The following is a 25,066-nucleotide window of genomic DNA, read 5'->3' on the forward strand; positions in this document are numbered from 1 at the left end:
CTAATACAAACATACCTTGAGTAGGTTTTTCTACTTCTTTCCTCTTTCTGCTCTGACTATTGTAATTCATCCTCAGCTCTTGGTTATACTCCTGCAGAGTTTCCCTGGAGTTGTATGACTGTCTTGGTTTTCTTCCATCTTCACTCTCATCGGAAGAACTGGTGTAAGCTAGATCCATTTCATGCTTTACTTTTGATAGAGGCTGGTAGGGTTTGCAGTCAGTTTGCTCCATCTCTGATTAAGCAAGATCAGTGTCATGAAAAACGGATGAGGAAGTCCTTTAATGCAAGCAGTTCTAGAAGAGAAAGGGAAAAACACAAGCCTTCTTAGATTTGTCCTTTTGTGAGAAAATGCATCTGGCAGATTCACAATTGGTCTTGATAATACTATCAAAGGAGCGAAGTAAAAGGCAAACTAGATGACATGAAGCTAGCCGGAGGCAATAATAACACTCTGTGTTACATGCATACATTGTCAGGCATTAAGGATTAAGCTGGAGGTTGCAGCATCAGAAAATACTCAAGGTAGAAGAGAGTCAGCCTTCAAAAATATTTGTATTGGAATGCACATAAAGGACAGCATTATTCTACGGCGTGTGCGTGTTTTTAATGTTAAAATCAGTGGTTAGATTAAAAAACATTATCGGATTTGAAAGTGGTGAGGAGTACAAAGATTAACCCAGCACATGCCACATTTGATGTGAAAACTGGTCAGAGAACTACATTCAGAAAGAACACATTCTTGCCTCCGGTTTAATATTACATTTAAGACAGGGGTTCTGAGGAAGGGAAGGATTCTGAGTGAGAGAGCTTGGGAAATAAAGTGTCCTTGAGGGGGACTGACCTCTTTGTGCTCATATTGTGGCTTTTGAGCCTCAGGCCTGCAGAGCATTTTTAATGAGTTAGGTGGTGGTAAATTTTTGTTCTTCATAGTACTGAGAGGACGTAAACAACACTTCTGGTGAGTATACTGGTATAGGAACAGCAGGATCTAAATCGGTTTTAGAAATAGCAATTTTAAACTTCATGATAAATCACTGAAAGAACCCCCTTTCCCCACAGAATGCTGAGCTAGGAGCCACTAAAGGTCTTAGGGCCAGTAGAGGCATTAACTGCTCTACTTAGCACAGGGAGTTTTGAGAAGACCAAGCGCCATCTGAGCCGTCAAAGTCCTCCATAAAGTTAAAAGCCTTGTAAAAGTGTTATTATTTTCATTCTTCACATTATTTTATCATCACCATTTCAGTCCACTGCTGCAGCTTTGCAACTTGGTCTTTTCATACAATGTTTAAAAATCTAGTTTGAAACCAATTAACTTTATGGTTTTATTTCGCAGTGAAATTGACTCCTTTATTTTTCTTCAGCTCTTCACCATGTGTATTTTCAAAGAAATCTATAGACATCTAAATGGTGGCTCCTTTATTATGTACACTATCTCATATTTTGGAATTCCTGTTGCACTTATGGCAAGCACATAGAACACAGAAATCATTTTAAAAGGCTTATAGCTTTTCAAAGCGTGATGCAGGCTGATTTTTAAAAAGGCTTATACATTTGACTGATATGTTTTAAATGGTTCATATTGTTTTGTAGTATGAACAAAGTTTCACAAGTCAAGGTCTTCTTTCCCTAATCAAATATTAAGGTCTTGAAGGCAGGATATGAGTCTTACATCTCTTTATATCCCCGAAACCACTAAGCATTACTCTAGGCACACACACAGTAGAAACTATTTAACTCCTGAACCTACAAACTGTCTTTGGAGACACGTAGCTTGGTTTGAACTAATATAAGAGATGAGCATGCTTAAACAGAAAGCAGACACACACACACACACACACACACACACACACACACACACACACACACGATTCAACAACAGTCTAATCTCATGCCAGTATATTGGCTTCATATACTGTCTACACACCCATAACTTCTCAGTTTATAGCTTCAGCATGGGTCTTTCCCCTGAGCCACAACTTTGAATATCCAACTGCCTACTCAATATCTGTACTTGGTTATCTACAAGATATGTCAAATATAACATGTTCAAAAGTGAGCTCCTAATTCCTACCCCTTCCCAAACCTAATCCTTTCATAGCATTCTTTATATTGGTATTAACAGATGGCCACAAGGCTCTTCTGTTTGCTCAGGCCAAAGAATCTGAAGTCATTCTTGACTCCTTTCTTTCACATCCCACATGTAATCCATCAGTAAATCCTATTGGTCCTACCTTTGAAATATATCCAGAAGCCAACCAGATCTCTTCAATTTCCCACTACCACATCAGTTCAAGCTATCATATACCTTCTGGATTATTGCAATTGTTTCCTAATTGGTCTCCTTCTTACACCATTGCCCTCCACGCTGCACCCAGAATAAAACTTTTAAAATTTAAGTCATATCACGTCTCTCCTTTGCTGAGAAGCAGCAATGACACAATTTTCCTCAAATTAAAGCCAAAAATTTTATAATGGCCTACAGAGTACGTCCAAGGTGTACCTCCTTCTATTCTAAGCACCCCAAACTCATCTTTGGACATTTTCTTCTTAGCTCATGTACCCTAGCTGCACTAACCCTCTTGCTGTTTGTGAAAACCCCCAGCATATGTGTGCCTCACAGCCTTTGCAACCTCCCATCAAAAAGTACCAAAAAGTGGTATGTCTCATCTTTCTTCTTGTCTTTCAAAGAAATTATTACCAAATTAAACACTATATATTTTACTTATTTATTTATCACTTGCCATTTGTCTCTGCCCACTAAAACATAAACTTCGTGAAGAGAGGCATTTTTCTCTCCTCTATTCATTGTGATGTCATTCAGAATAAACACAGTGCCTTTCATATAGTAGATACCTGGTCAATATATGTTGAATGAATAAATAAACAATTGTTGAAAAATCCCAAGAGGGGCTGGAGAGAATGTGGAAATGTATAAGCCATAGGCTCTGCCCCTGAGGAACTCACAGCTTAATATACACAATAAGTAAATAGCTCTACTACAAAGCAGAATGAAGTGGCTCTTGCACACAAAAAAGACAAATACAGTAATGTCTGAGAACTAAAGATGAAGATATTGGAAAAGGATGGCACTTGATTCAGCTAGCTGTCACCACAACCACTGAAATTCCACTGAGTATCTATAAGGCCAGTTTTAATATCTTTCTTCTTAGGTTTCCATGACATGACCTTCAGAAGGTGCTATGGAAACCTAAGAAGAAAGGTGGACAGTTGTCTGAGTTTGCTATAAACAGTGCAAAATGAGAACTGTATCAATAGCAGGCTTCCAGAGGTGTAGTTTTGCAGCCAAGGATTAGGCTTTCACCCAGAAAATGGGGCATCTATAAAATTCACCTAACATCAAAACAGGTTGTTCCTTTCTACAAATGCCACAGCTTCCCCAGTCCATCCCATATCCAGCCATGTCTCTTCTTTTCCTGGAACACTGATGATTTGCACAGCTTTAATCTAGCCCTGAGAGCTTTCTTAAGCTATGTGTGCCTATTTCAAATATAAAGTGGGCATCTTTACTTAAAGGTTCCTTAGGTATGGCAAGTCAGTATTTCCTCCCTCCCAAAATTCATTCATCTTCTCAAACTTCCCCATCTCTGTTAATGGCCACATTAGTAGTTCAAGTCAGAAACCTAGAACTGACTGCTCCTCCATCCACACAAGCATCTAACTCATTGCTAGGTTGCACTGCAATCTCCAGCTCTCTCATCCTTTCCATCCCAGTTGCCACTGCTTTAGCTCAGTCCCTCATCCGTTCTGCCTGAACTGTAGACTTTCCTTCCCCTATACCCTTCCTGCTCCAACCCAACCTCCATACTGCCACTAGGGTCATCATCAGAATCATCAGTGTAAAGTTCTTCGGTGGCTGTGAGAGCTGAACTATAAAAGAAATGTATTCATGGACAAGACACTGGAAACAACAGGGGAAAATAAATTTGACAAGGGTACTTGCATTATAAAAATATACAAAGATAGTCTCAAATTTGTAAGCTGTGAAAGAATATTAAATATTCAAAGTAGAGTTTAGGTAAATAAAAATGGTTGCTGAGTGGAAGAAAATGTATATACAGGAACTTGGAAAACCTTGCTCAGTTTTCCTGTTAATGTAAAACAACACCAAAAAAAAAAAATCTATTAATGAAAATACCAAAATCAAATTAAAAGGTAAAAATAATTCATCTAACTTCATTTCAACCAACACATACAGCTCTTTGTTCACTGAAGAATGAGAGTTTAACAAGTCAGTGTGGAGAACTATTTTCCACATAAGGCCATTGACAATAAAAAAATGGCAATCAAAGACTTTATATCTAAAAAGAACTTAATAAAATACTTTGTTATAATATAAAGATTAATGGATATTATTTTATCTTCTAAAGTACACTTTCCATCTCTTTACTTGCTCTTTCAATCAAGACTTTGGTTTGCTCTGATCAGAATTAACACACTCGGGGTATGGCCAGAATAACACTCCCTCTTAAACTTCAGTTGATTATGAATATACACTAATCTGAATGCCACTCAAACCTAACAATTTAAATTTAAAAATGAAAAATGTCTCACTTTGAATGCTGAACATTGTGTTTCAGCAAATATGATTTATCATGGTAAAATCATCCTTATTTTTATGTATGGAAACCTAGGCATTCTCTTTTCCCTCTATTACATTTATATGTAACCAGGGGGAGAAGCGGGGAGAGACGGGGGGGGGGGGGAGAGAGAGAGAGAGAGAGAGAGAGAGAGACTTTTCTGTAGCCATTACGAAACATTTTCAAATTTCTAATCATAGCTATTCATAGTCATGAATCAGGTAGGAGTGTCGTATCTATTCAAGGATATTGATTGTCCTTGGAAGCAATCTTCCTTTAAACCACAAAAGTGGTATAAACCAAGAAAAAATAATCCTTTCCTGCTCCTTGACCCTCAATGATAACTTTTTGTCTTAAAATTTGTATCAGTGGATCCAGGTGACAAGGAAATCTTTCCAGGTCTCTCGAAGCATGTGCTATGGAGGTGTACACAATTCTGTGTGCCTAGAGCTGTGAAATAGTAATTGTGATATTTGTCAAAGGCTCGAGAAACAGAGCTTGAATTCACTAATAAATAGCTCATTTTTTCCAAAATAAAAAGGTAGAAAACATTAAGAAAAAGATTAATATTTTAAATCCAACAACAGTTGAAAGTGTAATAATCCTGAAAGAATGTTGTTCCAAATACTCTATGGTAAAGGATAGGCTCATATTTGCTTAATTGACTTTTTCATTCAGTGCCCACCATGGCATCCTGAAGGTCCACAGTCAAGCAAATGTTATTTAGACATGATGATGATACCGTCCACTCACAGAAAAATCAAATATACATATAATGCTATTCACATCCAAACAATATCATTTCTCTATTATTTTGATAATGATAAACTCTAAGACAAAGCAAATGCGTACGGAAAACACATGCTGCTATGGAACAGAGTGCAAAACAAAGAAGTCAATTATCTTTCCTACTGCAGAAGATGCCTTCAGACAGTCCACAAAGCATGAATTCAATTGTCATCACCTGTGGCTTGCTCGTGTGCTTTAAATTCTCTACTTGCTAACAAGACAAACTCTAAGTGACTTTAGAAGACAGCCATGGTGGAGACTTACATTCATTTATTTAGTCACTGTAAGGCTAGGGAGAGACAACTTGGTATGTGAAAATCATTGACCTTCAAGTGACAGAATTACCACGATAAAAGCAACAGCTGCAGCAGCTAACTCATAAAGTAGTTATCAGGTACCAGGTGCTATATTAGTGCTTTTCATACATTAACTCGTTTAATTCTTATAGCACCCTGTGAGGTAGGTACTGTTTTTAATCCCCATTTTGCAGATAAAGAAAACCAAGGAACAGAGAAGTTAAGTTGCTTGCCAAAGTCACACATGTAGCAAATGGCAGGACTGAGATTTCAATTCTTTTTTTTTTTTTTTCCCATTTATTTATTTTATTGCATTTTAGGTTTGGGGGTACATGTGAAGAACATGCAAAATTGTTGCATAGGTACACACATGGCAGTGTGATTTGCTGCCTTCCTCCCCATCACCTACATCTGGCATTTCTCCCCTTGCTATCTCTCCCCAGCTCCCCACCCCCCACCGTCCCTCCCCTATTTCCCCCCAACAGACCCCAGTATGTAGTGTTCCCCTCCTTGTGTCCATGTGTTCTCATTGTTCAACACCCGCCTATGAGTGAGAACATGCGGTGTTTGATCTTCTGCTCTTCTGTCAGTTTGCTGAGAATGATGGTTTCCAGGTTCATCCATGTCTCTACAAAGGACCCAAACTCATCGTTTTTGATGGCTGCATAATATTCCATGGTATATATGTCCCACATTTTCCCTAATTCTTACAGTCTGTTTCAAATCGCCCCACTCTTAACCACTCATCTACATTGCTTTTCAGAACATGTGGCAGAATGACCTTAGGAAAATCACCTCCCCTCTCTCAGAGTATTGTTTCTCTAAATGTAAAATAAGGAGATTGGATTATCTCAAAGAACTCTTCCAACTCTAAAATTCTACAATTGTATATGAAATTGAAAGAAAGTTTAGATTGATTTGCAAAAAACAAGATGATGAGTATGAGGGCCATGTTTATTTATCATTCCTCCTCCTCTTCCCTTTCTTCCTTTCTCCTCCTCTTTCTTCTTAGCCCTCTCAAAGACACTCCAATCTACTGTAGGGTAGCTGAACTAAAATACTGTTTTGAATCCGTGGGCATGAGTATATATCTATGCACTGGGGTTAACCTTTCTTCCACTAGGCTTTTATTTTCTTTCCATTTCTCAATCTTAATCACATACACTGCCCTCTCAAAATGGGAACCTGTTCCTCATTTACTCTCAGAAAATACAGTCTGGTCCTACTCATAGCAGCTGCTTTTAGTTTGGAACTTCCACGAAATAGTCCCACTCCACCTCAGAAAACTAAATTAAAGGATACATAGAGCATTGCCTAAGGATACCAGGCCTTCATAGCACAACAGATAGAGGAAATGAGGCCACACAGTGCCTGGGGAATAGCTAGCAAAGGAGGCTAGCACTCTCTGGAACTATTATAATAATTTTTCCTCAATAAGGACCTATTACATTAATGCAGATTGACTGATTCAGAAAACACTGGATTTAGGAAGCTCTTAAAAGAAAGGTGAAATTCTGACTGATTCTTCTCTTACCTGTCTTTGCTTTTCTTTTTTTCTTTTTTTTTGAGATGGAGTTTTGCTCTTGTTGCCCAGGCTGGAGTGCAGTGGCGCAATCTCAGCTCACTGCAACCTCTGCCTCATGGCTTCAAGCGATTCTCCTGCCTCAGCCTCCCTAGTAGCTGGGACTACAGGCATGTGCCACCACGCCTGGCCAATTTTGCATTTTTCAGTAGAGACAGCGTTTCTCCATGTTGGTCAGGCTGGTCTCAAACTTCTGACCTCATGTGATCCGCCCACCTCAACCTGGGATTACAGGCATGAGCCACCATGTTCTCTGTTTTTCTAAGGAAGTACTTAAGTAGTGAACTGCTGTGGGTGTGAGAATGTGAAAGCTATAAAAGTACATAATCACCTAATCTCCCCCATAATCCTACCAGCCTGTAAGAGTGACTGCTGTCATTCTGGTCCATTTCCCTCCAGTCGTAATATGCACACAGATTTTTTTCATGTTGCTTCCTTCACTCTAGATGATTTTCTGCATGTTTCTACACAATATCTATAACAATCACTTGTAATGGCTGTGTAGAGTGAAGGCACCATAATTTACATATGCATTCCCCAATTGTTGGATATTTACACTCCTCCCTCACCATTTGCAAGTACTATAACTGAAGCCATATAAAGATACCATGAACATCTTCAATTTTTAAAATTATTTCCTTAGGGTAAATTCCAAGAAGTTGAATTAATGAGCCAAAAGGTTTGAACATTTTTGTGGCTTTAGGGGATTGTAATGATTTACACTGCCATTAGCAATGTGTGGGAACACTCTCTTCTTTCATTGTACCCTTGCCAGCTTTGAGCATTATTTTTAATGTCTGTTTAAAATAAGTAAATTAATGGTGCCTTCTTTTAGTTTGCATTTCCTTATTAGTGAGGCTGAATATGTTTTCTGTACGTGTTTGCTAGTTGTATTTCCTTGCTTATTAACTGTCTATTTATGGGGCTTTTGCACATTTAGTTATTGAGAACACTTGCAAGTTAAAAAAAATTAAATCATATTGATGCCATAAGACAAATACATTAACCTTTTCTCCATAGTATTGGCTGAAACTATCTTTCACAGTCTGTTGTTTGCCATTTTCATTTTTCTTCTTTTTTTTGATGAATGTAACTCTAAAAGGAAAACATGGTCACCAACTGGACATAAACAAATTGCTTTAGAAAAACATGACAAAACTTGATAAAACCAAGAGTTTTTCCAAAAACAATGTATTACTCTAATTATTCAGTGGCTGCTTGATTGACTTCATTTAGTCAGTCACAAAATGAATTATAGTTTGATTGAATTCTAACAGTGAAAAAGAACACATCAGTTTGTGTGTGATGACAGCTTACATAAGCATATAAAGCTTAAAACACCAGTCTGATTTTGTCATATAATTGGTCAGTTCTTTTGGTGTCACATGGATACAACCACACCATTTTAGTAAAGAAACAGAGAAATAAATCACCACTTTTTAGGAGGTAGGCTGAGAATTTTATGTACTGAATATGGAACTTCTTCTCTAGAAAATGATGGCTTTCAAAGTAGACTGCTTTTGTGGGACATAGATATTCTATTATATCAAAGAGATAACACTGAAGAGTTGAACTGAAATTCTGTTTACTGCTATTTTAGTTTGTTTTGTGTTGCTATAACAGAATACCTGCGATGGGGTAATTTATAAAGAAAAGAGATTTATTTCTTACAGTTCTGGATGCTGGAAAGTCCAGGTCAAGGGGTCACAACTAGTCAGGGCTTTCTTTCTGTGTCAATTCATGATAGGAGGCAGAAAAGCAAGAAAACACAAGAGAGCAAGAAGGAGTCAAACTTGCTTTTACAACAGACCCACTATCTTGATAATGAACATGCTCTCGAGATAATGGCATTAATACATTAATGGCAGCAGAGCCCTGATGACCTAATCACCTGCTAAAGTTCCCACCTGTCAACACTGTTGCACTGGACATTAATTTCCCAACACATAAACTTTGGGGGACACATCCAAACCATAACAATGGCATTAGTTTACATGTATTTGTTTAATCTACCTGTTTTATTAACATTTTAAAAATCTTACAATGGAAGGATCAAAGGTTCATCCCACAAAAATATTCCTTCAGAATTGATTTGACTCAGTTGCAAAGACACCTGCAGTTGATATCCTCAAGGTGTTTTGGAAGACCTTTTAGGCCATTTTAAAAGAGAAAAATGGAAGTTGCTTAATTCTACAATTAAATAGGGATGATCTCGCATCTCTTTTTGTAGATTCTTGATTTTTCGGAATAGATGTGACTTTATTTTTCTCATATTTTTGTTAAAGCCTCAAGACTTTTTATAGACACCAATGCTGAGACAAGTGGAAAGGGTGAAGAATTAGTGAATGGAAAGGTTGGTGGTGTCACTGAGCTCCATAAAGAAACTGTAATGCAAATTATTTTGAAGGCTTACTCTCATTTAGTATTCACCATTGCTTCGAAGGAAATCTTGACTACAAATCTACCTCATAGATACCACACACATAGGTCTGAACAGAATTCTCTGGGACTGGCATTTTATATATATATATATAATGATTTTGAAGATTTATTATTTCACATGATCCCATTACATAAATGGCAACAGCCTTGTACCTTCCAAAATGAGGGCCCAGGAACTCTGATTCATATCTCAAATTCATTGGAGCAGAAATTTTTTGTAACTGTGTAAATATCTAGCATATTTCTAAACCTTAGTAATTTGCAAATAATATACAATTCTGAGTTGCAGTAATACTGATCTCCATCACACCCTCTCTTTTGGAACTCCAACACCTTCTAAAGTAATTTCAAATTATCTTTTTCTTATTACTTCTCAATATCCTTTGTGGTGGATTATGTAGATCACCTCAACACTTCATATAGGAAACAATCTTCAAGGAAATTGAAGATAACTTGATGTATAAAATCTTTTTTACTCTTTAGAGAAGAACAATAGCTGCTTATTTCCACAAATAAACAATCATATTCAATTCATTTTTCTACAGTGAAATCCACTGGGGTTTTGTAAATTTTACAGTAATTTTAGCATTAAAGTACTTATGCAAAATGCAGTATCAAATTTAATACGGTATCTTGAAAAGTAATAGGCTTTAAATATGGTATTATACAACCAAAGATATAACTTTCTTCTATAGTTTCCGAATAGCACATATTAATCATAGCTTTCTACTACCATTCATCTTCAGTGGTAGCTAGTGAAATCAGCACATTATTTAACCTCCTTAAATTTCATGTATAACAACTGGAAGCAGTAGCATTGCCACTGCTTACTACTGGAGACTCATTTTCAATTATGCTAATGATTAGACTGATAAGGAGCTAATCACACTAACATAACATATTCAACAAAGATACAGACCCTTTAGTAACTTAATTGCAGAGGTGGACTCAGGGGTTAACAATGATTGTTGGGATTTGTTACAAATATTTTGCTGCAGTGGGCAAATCATAACTATGCCAAAGGCAGCAGACTATATTAGAAAAATCCATATATAGGAGTTCTAAAAGGAGGCTCTAGACCCAACTTTATGACAAAATAGTGTGCCTTTATTTCATATCTATAAAGTGAGGTAAATACCTAATATCATTATTCGTATGATTCTCACAGGGTTGTCATGGCTAGCACATGAGAATAATTAGACTGAACGTTTTAAAAAAAATACAAGTACCAGAGGAAAGCTTTTGGTATAAGTTCAAGTTGTCAGCTTTCTTAAATTCTACTACAAATAATAATTATTAATATTATCTAATACTATACTTAGTTAATATTAATAATATTAATTATTATTTTTATTAGAATTAAAAGGACTAGAAAGAAGATACAGGTACTCTTTTAAGCAACTTTCATCTACAATCACATTTAATCCTCAAAAATTTTATGATGAGATATGTTTCCTCATTTTACAGATGAGGAAACAGAAGCACAGAGAAGTTAAGTAATTTCACCAAGATCACACAGCTGGTGGAGCTAGAATTCAGATCCAAAAAGTCTGGCTCCAGGGCCTGTACTCGAAATTTCTTTGCTCTATGGCAGTCACAGGATCTCTAAATTAAGGCTCAAAGAAAGCTGCTGGAATCAGTGTAGGAAACTCAGGTAAGATTTTCAGGTGCAGCATGGAAAGAGACTAAGAAGACTTTAGATCCTACAGAGCATCTGAAAAAGTATTTGGTCTTGCTTATGTAACCAAGAAAATAAGCTTGTTGGACAAGGATGGCTTAACGAGATAACAAGGCCCAGAAAAAAGGGAGTCTACATCCAGTTTCATTCATAGTGTCCTATGATCCTAAGATGCTGTGAATGAAACCAGAAAAACTATGAAGACAACGCTGTTCTGCAAGGTTATTAGGTATCAGTCTATAACACAATTTCTCCCACCTACCATATTTCTCACTTACTACATAACCAGATGAAAGAGGGCTAGAATTGACTTGGTGTTGTTGGGTCATTGTGTAATCAGTTTGTACCATTCCAGGCCGCAAGCAGGAAATTTGCTGACTTCCTCAGCCTCCCTACCAGTAAACACTCAGGAATAACACAGCACAGATGGAACATGAATTTTCTCCTTTGTGATTCCCCCTTCTAATATCCAAATTTTCATATTCACCTACTTGCAGTAATACAATGTAATTGCAAATGGGTTGCTGCCATAGAGAGTAGAGTTGGCATAATGCAGCAGAAAGGGCACTGAACTTGGACTCAGGAAGTCCAAGATTGGGCACATTGTGTCACATACTGTATGATATTGGATAAATCAGTTAACTTCCCTTCCTTCTGCATACTAAATATTCAATGCCGTTTCTCCTCAGAGTGCTGGCAGATGACTCAAATAAAAGAATACACATGAAAAAGCCATGTAAACCATAGGCAATTTATACAGTTATGATTATTAATACCTTTTGTGATTGAAAATGTATCAAAACGGGGCTATCGGTTGTTTTGAGAAAATATCATTCAGGGAGTCAATGCTTATGGCAGATGTTATGGGCCATACTAAAATAATGAAGGGCTAGATCAAATCACTGACCTCGTTGCTTTGTTTTTGTTGGTTTGTTTACTATTTCTTTTTCTAAATAGCATTATTGAGTTTAATTTTCATAAATACGATTCACCCCTTTTATGTATAAAATTCAATGATTTAGGGTCCATTTACAGAGTTGTGAAACCATTACCACCATCCAGTTTTAAAACATTTCCTTCACTCTAAAAATAATTCCCACAGCATCTATTAAGCAGTCATTCCCAATATGCTTCTTTCCCAACTCCTGGCGACTACAAATCTACTTTCTGTCTCTATGGATTTGCCTTTTCTGGACATTTTCTGTAAATTAAATTAAATCACACAATATATGGTCTCTTCCACCTGGCTTAAGGTTATCCATATAATAGTGTGTATCAGTATTTCATGTCCTTTTAAATTTCTGAGTATAACCCTTTTCACATGTTGTGTTATTCTGCCCCTTTCTCTGTCACATTATGCACGTGTTGATATGCTTGATGTTGTCCAAAATATCTCTGAGGCTCTGTTTAGTGGTGTGTGTGTGTGTGTGTGTGTGTGTGTGTGTGTGTGTGTGTGTGTGAGATCTTTTTCCTCTCTGTTTTTCAGATTGGATAATATCTATAGATCAATCTTCAAGTTAGCTGATTGTTTCCTTTGTCATATTCAACCTGCTATTGAGTCTCGCTAGTGAATTTTTCAATTAAATTATGATACTTTTCAATCCTAGAATTTCCAGTTAGTTTTTTTCATAATTGCTACTTCTTTCTTGAAAATCAATAATTTGGTCATTTTTGTCATACTTTCCATTAAGCCTTTACTGATGGTTTATTATACTAGTCTGAACATATTTAGTCTGAATATATTATACTAGTCTGAATATATTTATAATAGCCGCTTTGTCTGTTAATTGCAAAAGCTGGAGACACTCAGAGACAGTTTATAGTGACTGTTTTTTGTTGTTTTACTGAGGATGGGTTATACTCTCCTATTTATTTGCGTATCTCATGGTGTTTTTTATGTTGAAAACTGGACATTTTAGATAATATAATATAGCAAACCTGGATTCTGATTTTTTCTCCCTGAAGATTATTGTTACATTTTGTCTGTTTCTTTATTTAGTCACTTGCCTGGGCTGTATCTGTGAAATATGTCCCTCTATGATATGTGGTTGCTGATTTCCTTCATCAATTTTTCTGTTATATTCTTTTTAAGTCTGGTTTCCTAAGAGTCACTCCTGTGTCCTTTCAGCATTGTGGCCAGCCAATGATTGTACAGAGGTCGTGTGTACCTATCTCGAGCAGATATGTATGTGTTCTATTCCCTGACAATGCATCTGTGTATGGGAATGAGAGCTCACTCAATGCCAATGACATTTTCATATTTGCCCTGCCCCTTTTATTATCCACAGAGCTTTTCATGTCTCCACTGTGCACTGTCTCAGGGTTGACCAGCAGTGTGTGGCTGGCTTAAGCCCTCTCAGGTCTCCATTGTCTGCTGCACATAAGCTCAGCCCCAGTCAGAAACATGCTTTTCCCAATCACAATCACAACCTCAGCTTAGCAGAACTGCTAGCCTTCCCCACTGGCCCAACTTTGAGATTGAAACATCTACCAACAATGTCACTGGTTGTGGGCATCATTCACCTCTCCACAAGTGAACTATTTTCTTTTTTTTTCCCCCCATTTATTTATTTTATTGCATTTTAGGTTTTGGGGCACATGTGAAGAACATGCAAAATTGTTGCATAGGTACACATGTAGCAGTGTGATTTGCTGCCTTCCTCCCCATCATCTACATCTGGCATTTCTCCCCTTGCTATCTCTCCTCAGCTCCCCACCCCCCACCGTCCTGACCCCCAACTGACCCCAGTGTGTAGTACTCCCCTCCCTGTGTCCATGTGTTCTCATTGTTCAACACCCGCCTATGAGTGAGAACATGTGGTGTTTGATCTTCTGCTCTTCTGTCAGTTTGCTGAGAATGATGGTTTCCAGGTTCATCCATGTCCCTGCAAAGGACCCAAACTCATCGTTTTTGATGGCTGCATAATATTCCATGGTGTATATGTGCCACATTTTCCCTATCCAGTCAATCATCGATGGGCATTTGGGTTGGTTCCAGGTCTTTGCTATTGTAAACAGTGCTGCAATGAACACTCGTGTGCACGTGTCCTTATAGTAGAACGATTTGTAATCCTTTGGATATATACCCAGTAATTGGATTGCTGGGTCAAATGGAATTTCTATTTCTATGTCCTTGAGGAATCGCCACACTGTCTTCCACAATGGTTGAACTAATTTACACTCCCACCAACAGTGTAAAAGTGTTCCTATTTCTCCACATCCTCTCCAGCATCTGTTGTCTCCAGATTTTTTAATGATCGCCATTCTAACTGGCATGAGATGGTATCTCAACGTAGTTTTGATTTGCATTTCTCTGATGACCAGTGATGATGAGCATTTTTTCATATGTTTGTTGGCCTCATGTATGTCTTCTTTTGTAAAGTGTCTGTTCATATCCTTTGCCCACTTTTGAATCGGCTTGTTAGTTTTTTTCTTGTAAATCTGTTTTAGTTCTTTGTAAATTCTGGATATCAGCCCTTTGTCAGATGGGTAAACTGCAAAAATTTTTTCCCAATCTCTTGGTTGCCAATTCACTCTAATGACTGTTTCTTTTGCCGTGAAGAAGCTGTGGAGTTTGATTAGGTCCCATTTGTCTATTTTGGCTTTTGTTGTCAATGCTTTTGGCGTTTTGGTCATGAAGTCCTTGCCTACACTTATGTCCTGAATGGTTTTGCCTAGATTTTCTTCTAGGATTTTTATGGTGTTAGGTCCTATGTTTAAGTCTTTAACCCATCTGGAGTTAATTTTCGTGTAAGGTGTCAGGAAGGGGTCCAGTTTCTGCTTTCTGCACATGGCTAGCCAGCTTTCCCAACACCATTTATTGAACAGGGAGTCCTTTCCCCATTGCTTGTTTTTGTCTGGTTTGTCAGAGATCAGATGGTTGTAGATATGTTGTGTTGCCTCTGAGACCTCTGTTCTGTTCCATTGGTCTATATCTCTGTTTTGGTACCAGTACCATGCTGTTTTGATTACTGTAGCCTTGTAGTATAGTTTGAAGTCTGGTAGTGTGATGCCTCCCGCTTTGTTCTTTTTGCTTAGAATTGACTTGGCTACGCGGGCTCTCTTTCGGTTCCATATGAAGCTTAAGGTGGTTTTTTCCAGTTCTGCGAAGAAGGTCATTGGTAGCTTGATGGGGATAGCATTGAATCTGTAAATTACTTTGGGCAGTATGGCCATTTTCACGATATTGATTCTTCCTAACCATGAACATGGAATGTTTCTCCATCTGTTTGTGTCCTCTCTTATTACGTTGAGCAGTGGCTTGTAGTTCTCCTTGAAGAGGTACTTTACATTCCTTGTTAGTTGTATTCCTAGGTATTTTATTCTCTTTGTGGCAATTGTGAATGGAAGTTTGTTCTTGATTTGGCTCTCTTTAAGTCTGTTATTGGTGTATAGGAATGCATGTGATTTTTGTACATTGATTTTGTATCCTGAGACTTTGCTGAACTTGCTTATCAGTTTCAGGAGATTTGGGGCTGAGATGATGGGGTCTTCTAGATATACAATCATGTCGTCTGCAAATAGAGACAATTTGACTTCCTCCTTTCCTATTTGGATGCCCTTTATTTCTTTTTCTTGCCTGATTGCTCTGGCTAGAACTTCTAATACTATATTGAATAGCAGGGTGAGAGAGGGCATCCTTGTCTGGTGCCACATTTCAAGGGGAATGCTTCCAGTTTTTGCCCATTCAGTATGATATTGGCTGTTGGTTTGTCATAAATAGCTTTTATTATTTTGAGATACGTTCCATCGATACCTAGCTTATTGAGGGTTTTTAGCATAAAGGTCTGTTGAATTTTGTCAAAGGCCTTCTCTGCATCAATTGAGATAATCATGTGGTTTTTGTCTTTGGTTCTGTTTATGTGGTGAATTACGTTTATAGACTTGCGTATGTTGAACTATTTTCAACCATGCCAATGCAGCTACAATCTTACAGCCTGCCCCACCACAGCACAACCTTGGCATTGGCCAAGCTCAGAGTCAAAGGTGGGGATCATGAACAGTCCCAGGCCTAATCATCATAGATTCCCCCTTTTATTACCCATAGTCCAATAGTTTATTCAAATAAAAATGCTTCTTGAATTGTTGTAGGCCTTTCGTTGATTTCCAGGTACTTAAGGGTTGTTTTTGTCGATTCGTTGAGCTTCATAATTATTTCTGGGAAGTTCATTTGTAGATTACCTCACTAGACTATAGTCAGAAGTTCTGCCCAAATAACTGATTTTTTAATGGCAGGATTTTATAGAAATAGTATACATTAGGGATATTTTTTTCTTAAGATTTCAAAGACTTAGTAAAAGAAAAATAATGCAAAATGTTTCATGAATAATTTTATTTGGAGTATATATTGCTATGATACTATTTTGGATATATTGCATTAAATAATGTTAAAAGTAATTTCACGTGACTCCTAGAATATTTTAAATTACATATATAACTTAGATTGTATTTCCATTAGGCAGCAGTAATTTAGGTCTCATATCCAGCTTAAAGGAAGCGCTGGAGATGGAGAAATGTATCAAATAATACAATGGGGATACAAATAGCAAAATGCAGAATGTGAGAAAATGCATAGGAGAAAATGACTCAGTTTTTTTAAATAAATAAATTGGAAAGAAAAAATAAAAGGATGGAAAATAGGATTATAAAAGAGATTTAAGAGACATACTAAATAAAAGAGATTTAAGAGACATACTAACCAATTGTAATGTGTGCATCATATTTTGATTTTCATTTGAACAAAGAAATGAAAATACTAAACACACATTTATGAGATCATTTGGGGAAATAGGAATATACAGGATATCTGAAGATATTAAAGATTTATTGTTCATTTTTAATGTGCAATACAGTATTGTAGTTAGGTTAAAGAAGAGTTTTTATACCTTGTAATCACATGCTAAAGTTTTATGGATGTAATTATATCTTGGATTTACTTCAAAATTTCATGTAAGAGGCAGGCCTTGGTGGCTCACACCTATAATCCTACCACTTTGGGAGGCCAAGATGGAAGAATCTCTTGAATCCAGGAGTTCAAGACCAGCCTGGCCAACATAGCAAGACCCCATCTCTAATTTAAAAAATCCTGGAGGAAAGAAAGGGAGTTGAATGGCTTGTAGATGCAGCAATATTGTCTATAAGTTGAAAGTCATCAAAATTATGACAGCTAATTGCTGGGTTAATCTAATTGTGTGCTATACTTTTGTATACAGATGCTCTTTAAGATATAATGGGTTAATCTCACGATAAACCCATCATCAGTCAAAAATATCATAAGTTGCAAATGCATTTAATATCCTGATAAACCCACTATAAAGCTGAAAAACGTAAGTGTAAAGGTCATAAGTCAACGGCCATCTGTATATTTAAAATTATAGATAATAAAAAGTTAAAATAGTTTTGGATAGTATCTGATGATGTACAAAAACACTAGAAAACAATTTCAAATGAAAAATATGTATATAATAATTAAACTAAATTTTAAAACGAAAAAATGTTAATACTAGTTTCATAGGAAGAAAGGGTTAACTTTCTATTAAATTATCGATAATAAACTTAAAAAAATTTGTGAATAGAAAATTCTCTCACACACAGGGCTTATTGCCAATCATTTGAAAAAAAAATACTGAGGAGAAATGCACCAAAATATTTAAATAGCAATAATCTTTGTGTTGTGTGACTATGAATGATTTTTATTTTCTTTATATTTTCCCTATTATGTACATTGAAGATATACGGTTTTTTTTTTATCATAAAATAGCAATTATAAAAGTTTTGGATAGAAAATTTGAAATTTTTACTTTTCTCTCTGTTCTTCTTATCTATGTTCATATAGATGTGTGGTATTCGGCCATTCATTAGAAAGTATATATTAATAGTACCTTGCACTTTGCAAAGCACTTTAGACTTTTTCCGATATTTAACTTTCACATACAGTATTATAATTTATATGCTTGACACCCCTCTGACATAGCAGGTCAGAAAAATATTATTACTCCGCCTTTCAGATGAGAAAACAGAGGCTCAGCTATTTGCCAAAGGTCACACAGCAAGGCAATAGCAGACCTTGGACAAAAGTCTACATTTTATTACTCCTAGCCTGGCACTCTTTTCACTATATCACGTTGCCTCCCATAATGAGTACCAAACCCTAGATACTACTCATTTATCAAATAACTAACTTAAGCCCAATTGAATTCAAGTTACTTACATCAATTAAATGTACTATCCATTTTACTTAACTGCACCCGAGAGCCATGTGCAGGAAAGAGGCACTCAGATGAAATAACAGGGAGGAAGCAGTAGAATTTTGTAACATATGGCATGCTTGTTTGTGAAATCAAAGGTATGTTTCATGCCAGCTTTTTGTCTGCAAAGTGTCTTTCATTCCACTAAGAGGTATACCCCATGTCAGGAAATGCACAATCTCCTAGCCCTTTCTTTTGAAACCTAAGCCCATGAGAGCGTGGACTTGGCATGACTTGATGGAACATTGAATGCAATATGTTTGACCCATTTGTGGGTACAAACTCTCCAGATCATCTACCGTGAAGAAGGACTCTAGGTTGTTATCTAGATTCCTTATTAGCATGGGGAAAGTGGAGATGCCATTGAGTCTTAGGTTTATCCCTGGTTAGAGAATATGGTTTTATAATTTCAGGGAATGAAAATACCCTCTGGGAACGAAAATAAAAGCAAAAGCAGGAAGCAGCCAAGTGCACTAAAAATGTACAACGAAAGCAATTAAGTTCTCCCATGCAGAATAATACCTGACCCTAGTTTAGCCCAAAAGATCTAATCTTTACAGGTGTGTCTACCTCTTACCCAGCAGTGAAGGGAAATGCCAGAGATCAGGGGACCATGGGTATTTGAAGAAGACATCTCTGTAGATTTTTAATGATATAAAATTTACTTTGCTGCTACGAGAACCTTTGCTACCAGCTCAATAGAGGCTCTCAGGGAAAATATTAACATAGAATGAAAACCTCATATTTAAGTGAGGGGTGCACTGTGTGAGAGACATGGGCCTTTTTTAAAAAGAAATATCACTGTCATTTCAGATGACATGGTCTTCCAGTTGATATTCTCAGTCTTATTTATTTAGTAAATCTTGCCTTGCATGCCAATGACTCTTTACTAGGAAGTTGGTTTGTATGAAGGAAGAAATAGTTTTTACTTCATTCTAATTGCAGATTTCTAGTTGGCTAAAGGAAGGAGTATGAGTCCCTAAACACCTCTATTGCACAAGAACGAGAAGCAGAATATTGGAGAAATCTTTTGAGTCCAGAGTGAGCTCGGTTCTACTACCAATTCCCCCATTTACTTAACCTCATGTTTCCTCTTCTGTAAAACAAGAACAGCAATATCTACCTTGCAATGTTGATGTGGGAATTAATAAAAATGCACGTTGTATGTCTTTTGTAGTAAGAAGTTTGAAAGTACATATACTACCAAATTACTAACAATGGTTAAATAGTAGAATTCTTAGGTAGATTATTAGATGGTGGCACTGAGGGTAGTTTTTTTATTGTTCCCTTTCTACTGTCTTTTGTCTTTTTTTTTTTTTTTCAGTCAATGAACACATTCTAACATTGTAATAAAAAACACATACTATTTCAAAATAATCTACGTGAAGTTCCTACTCTAGTGTGGAGCACACAATAAGCACTCACTTCCTCATTGTTCGCTGCCGTCATTGTGATCATTAACATTATCATCCTCTTCTTATAGTTGGTGAGAAAACAGAGGCTTAGAGAAATTAAGTAGCTTACTTAAGTCCATATATTTTGGAAGTAAATAAAATGACTAGCATGCTGCTTGAAGTATACCATCCACAGACACATTTCTTGAATCATGAATAAGTTGATCAGGTAGAGAAAGTGACAAACCCAAACTTGGCCAACGTATAATAGGCCCTCACTGAATCAGACGGCTTAAACTGGAACAAAATTTTGACAAAAGGATAGCGTATGCAAGAAGTGATATGAAGTTTTTTGTTGTTTGTGGTTTGTTTTTTGAGAGAGAGTCTTGCTCTGCCACCCAGGCTGGAGCGCAGTGGTGTAATCTCGGTTCACTGCAACCTCTGCCTCCCAGGCTAAAGCGACTCTCGTGCCTCAGCCTCCTGCGTAGCTGGAATTACAGGCATGTGCCACCACACCCAGCTAATTTTTGTATTTTTAGTAGAGATGGGGTTTTGTTATATTGACCAGGCTGGTCTTGAACTCCTGTCCTCAAGTGATCTACCTGCCTCCGCCTCCCAAAGATTACAAGTGTGAACCACTGTGCCCAGCTAATAAGTGACATAAAGATTTGAAGGACAGATATATAATCACATTAAAATAAAAGAAGGAATTTCCAATAATAAAAATTAAATAACAATGGTCTTCAATAATAATTTACTAATTCTCATAGGTTAAAACCAATAACCAATAAAGGTTTTCTCTGATATCACCACTTTCAATCTCTCTCACAATCATGCATATATGCATGCCTGTGTGTGCATGCATACACACACACACACACACACACACACACACACACACATACACAAGAAATCCCTTACTCTTATTTTTTCAGAATTATCACTTGCTTCTTGTTGCCTTCAGAGTGAATAAAAGATTCTAGTATAGCACCTTCCCTTTATCACCACTTCAAATCTATTCCTGTGTTTCATTGAAGGTTACTTGATCTGTCTACATTTTCTCTCATGTCTTTTCCAGATGTCTACCTGTCAACAATATTCAAAATGATTAATGATTAATGACTAATTGGAACGAAAGGGGTTATCTCTCTCAGATGTTAACTTTTACAGAGGTCATCTTGAAATTCAGCATCTTTGACTAAAGGTGTTAATTTTTAACTTTTAGGCCCCATAGTAGACCATTAAGGAAGATATTTTCTAACTGGAGAGTGCTTTCCTTTGTTATCCCAAAGTCAAAGTGATTCCAGCAATCACTGATTTTATGGGGTTAAGTTCTCACTGAACCTGATTCCTTGACCCTCAGGGCAGAGACAGAATTGGCCTAAATCTTTATGGAATGTCTTCTGTGAATTTAACATTAAGTGAGGAGAATTGAGCTTATTTCTAGATAGAAGCTAACAATGATAAATTCTCTCTCCTCCACAGCCTTGGAGAGAATCAGTGTTATATCACTGGTTGCTGGAACATGCGAATTAACACTACTGAATAGGATAAGAATTTGGAATTTCCTATTAATTGTAGTATTCATGTCTTTATATAAAATTCCTCTAATAGGTTTCACTGACACAAAGCTACCGCTCTTTCCCACTCTGCCAGTGTTGTAGGAGTGCTGGAGAAGCTTTTGGCTTCAAGTTGCTAAATAAGAATTGGTATTTCTAGAATTTTCTTTTTCACTGCGTCCTATTTGGTGTTTGTTTCAAATATCAAAGGTTGAAAATGTCCAAAATAACTAATTCTGACGCTTTCGTCATCAACAAAGCATATAAATTACAGTCAACACTCAGTGTTCTGGCATTCTGTCATCAAGAAATCTGTATTGACTGGGGCTTCAGCCAGTACCCTAATAGTTATTGCTAATGATGACCCTGAAAAACAGCATAAACTGGTAGTGCCTTCTGAAGATTTAAAAAAAGCCTATAATCCATTCATTGTAGTTTTACATTTAAATATAGTTTACTAAATTCTTATTCCTTGGAAGTGGAACAAAGCATACTCTTTGATTAAGCAGGGCACCTGATCTTTCAATCTTGCTAAATCTATTAAAAAATACAAAGGCACAGATCTTTGAATAACCCTCTAGACCCACTATAACTTTCTTTGATACAGGACACCTTAAAGGACTTATTCACAGGCAAGTGTGACTAACACATGGGTAACATCTACTATGTTGAGCATGTCTTTAGGGTATCCTGACATCAGAATACACATAAGTTGACAAATGTAGCATGAGCAGTAATCATTTACAAAGTACTTGTCACAGAAAATGAATTGGGTGTGGGCTGTCCTTTGGAAGTGGAGTCAATGTTTTATATAATACGTAGCCTGTACCTCAAACTGCATTTAAGAGAATATTATTAACACTAATCAGCTGCATTCGATTTTTAAATCAATTTAGCATTCATAGTTTTAAGGGGAAAAAACTAAAAACAATAGACATGGTCTATGTGCAATGTAGTTAATGTTTGCGAAGCAGTCACTGGGGCTAGCATAATGAGGCTGACAAGTCAGTAGGTCTGACATTTCTACGCAACATCACAACTCAAACTTCATTTTAAAAAGCGGTAAAAATTAAATGTGGCACATCAAGTGTAGTGAACTGCAGTGCCAGTTGGTGGTGGGGGAGATGGAATCTGGTCATTAAAACTTTGCAATGTCTCACTGATAAAACGTAGGTTAGAAAGAATGGTGTACAAGCTGACACAGGGGGAAATATAAAGAGAGGTGTTCATTATTTTTTATTTCAAATAATAGTACCAATAATAGGTATATTCAAAATCAGAATTATCTTGAATAAGAAATTATTTCATATTCTATTTTCTGTGTTCCCTCTTCCTTGATCCCAAGACCTTTCCAATCAGTGAAAATAAAATATTAAAATATGTAATTGCTTTGGGATGGACTAAACAATGGTATCACAGCAAATACACTTGAATTGTTTTCAAAAAATTTTCAAGCATGATGATCAAAGTTTCTCCTTTTATTAAAAAATGAAAGAGTTGTTACTTTCATATAATAATTAAACTTTATGCTGAGGAAGAAGTTGAAAGACCCTTTAACTCTTGCAAGCATGAAGGCTGCTATCCTAAGGTTTACTTAGTCATAGAACACTCTCTTTGAAGAGTGTGTATTTCTTATGAAATGCTGGCCACGATTCCCTCACTGCAACCTTTGCCTCCCGGGTTCAAGCAATTCTCTTGCCACAGCCTCCCAAGTAGCTGGCAATACAGGCGTAGGCTGCCACACCCACCTAATTTTTTGTATTTTAGCACAGACAGAGTTTCACCGTGCTGATCAGGCTGGGCTTGAACTCCTGAGCTCTGGCAATCCACCCGCCTTGGCCTCCCAAAGTCCTGGGGTTATAGATGTGAGCCACCGCACCCAGCTTAATTTTTGTATTTTTAGTAAAGACAGGTTTTCACCGTGTTGGCCTGACCGGTCTCAAACTCCTGACATAAGGTGATCTGCCTGCCTCGGCCTCCCAAAGTGCTGGGATTACAGGCAGGAGACACCATGCCTGGACAGAAATAGGACTTCTTAAGATGCTGTATAACTTCGCCCTGGTCACTGGAATTAACTGCATACCCCTGCACCACCATTCCTTCACCACATCCTCCACCTATCCCTGGGTTCTTTATAAATCCATGGTCTCCAGGGAGCTCAAGAGTTTTCCTGTTTCTGCTACAGTATGTCTTACCTTTAGCTTTTAATAATTTATTTTTGTATGCTAAATTGAGATCCCATATTAGCAATACTAATCACCATACTCAATATGTAAAGAATTCCAGTAAGTTCATGACCGCAAAGTTTCTGTAGTTGCCAAATTAGAAATACATATGTGGCTTTCCTCTTTAATGTCAGATTATAATGTGACTTCTATAAATCTATCCTAATTAAGTAATACAAAATATGGGGAAAAGTTACATATATGAATACGTTCATCCCAGCCTTGTTTCAGAGAATTGAAAAACAGGAAAAATCTATTAGGTCAAAGTAACGAAATAGTTATATGTTATTACAGCCACTAAATTAAATATTACGTCATCACTTAAAGTGAAGGCAAAGAAAAATATGTAGAAGCTTGAAAACATGTTTATGATACAATGTTAAGGAAAAATAAACTCTATAGCTTAAGTCAAAACAAATCTGTGCATTAAAAGGACCAAATGGAAATACACAAGAAAGGACCAAATGAAAATACATTATAATGACAGCAGTTAAGATGTTGCAACTATGGATGACATATATTGACTACATGTTCTGCATTTTGTGTGTGTGTGTGTGTGTGTGTGTGTGCGCGCGTGTGTGATTACAAAATTTTTTACCTTTAAAAGGTGGTTTGGGGCTATCTTCAAATTCAGCTAAGATTTTGTGCTTCTTATCTACTTTAATGTTTCACTCCTCAGGATTTTAGAAGACATCTGAACCTTGAACCGGATTATCAAATCAAGCATTTACATTGATACCCGGTTCTTACTTGTTATTCAAATAATCTGAATATTATTGCATTTTACCAGAGCTGAAAGATGTTAGCTATTTTTGGAGTCAATTTCAAGAAAATAGATTGCTTCTTACTGATAAAAAAAAATCAGTAAATAAAATAGAAGTAGTTTATACAGAAAAAAGGACTTTTCTATTAAGCCTTTTATAGTAAGTCAGGAAAAATAGAGCAGTGATTATAGAGGGGAGAGATAAATAAATACCTTGAGATTAAGAAGTGCTGGCTATGGAATGTAAAATAAAATATATTCATAGTTATACATTGTTCAGGATTGACCAATTTCTTTCTTTTTTTTTTTTTTGAGATGGAGTTTCACTCTTGTTACCCGGGCTGGAGTGCAATGGCGCGATATCGGCTCACTGCAACCTCCGCCTCCTGGGTGCAAGTAATTCTCCTGCCTCAGCCTCCCAAGTAGCTGGGACTACAGGCACGCACCACTATGCCCAGCTAATTTTTGTATTTTTAGTAGAGATGGGGTTT

At 36.8% G+C, this 25,066-nt stretch overlaps 1 protein-coding gene across 1 annotated transcript in view; it reads right to left on the reverse strand.

Annotated features, from left to right (window-relative positions):
* Nucleotides 1-25,066, reverse strand: part of LOC116542964 (teneurin-1-like) — a 316,984-nt gene that overhangs the window by 77,161 nt on the left and 214,757 nt on the right. The window contains exon 3 of the mRNA XM_032268250.1: nt 16-295. Within this exon, the coding sequence (XP_032124141.1) occupies nt 16-232 (217 nt within the window). The 5' untranslated portion in view covers nt 233-295. The remainder of the gene's footprint in view (nt 1-15; nt 296-25,066) is intronic.

The sequence above is a fragment of the Sapajus apella genome, unplaced genomic scaffold (assembly GCF_009761245.1).
Source record: "Sapajus apella isolate SASKATOON/1434 unplaced genomic scaffold, GSC_monkey_1.0 scaffold176, whole genome shotgun sequence".
NCBI lineage: Eukaryota > Metazoa > Chordata > Mammalia > Primates > Cebidae > Sapajus > Sapajus apella.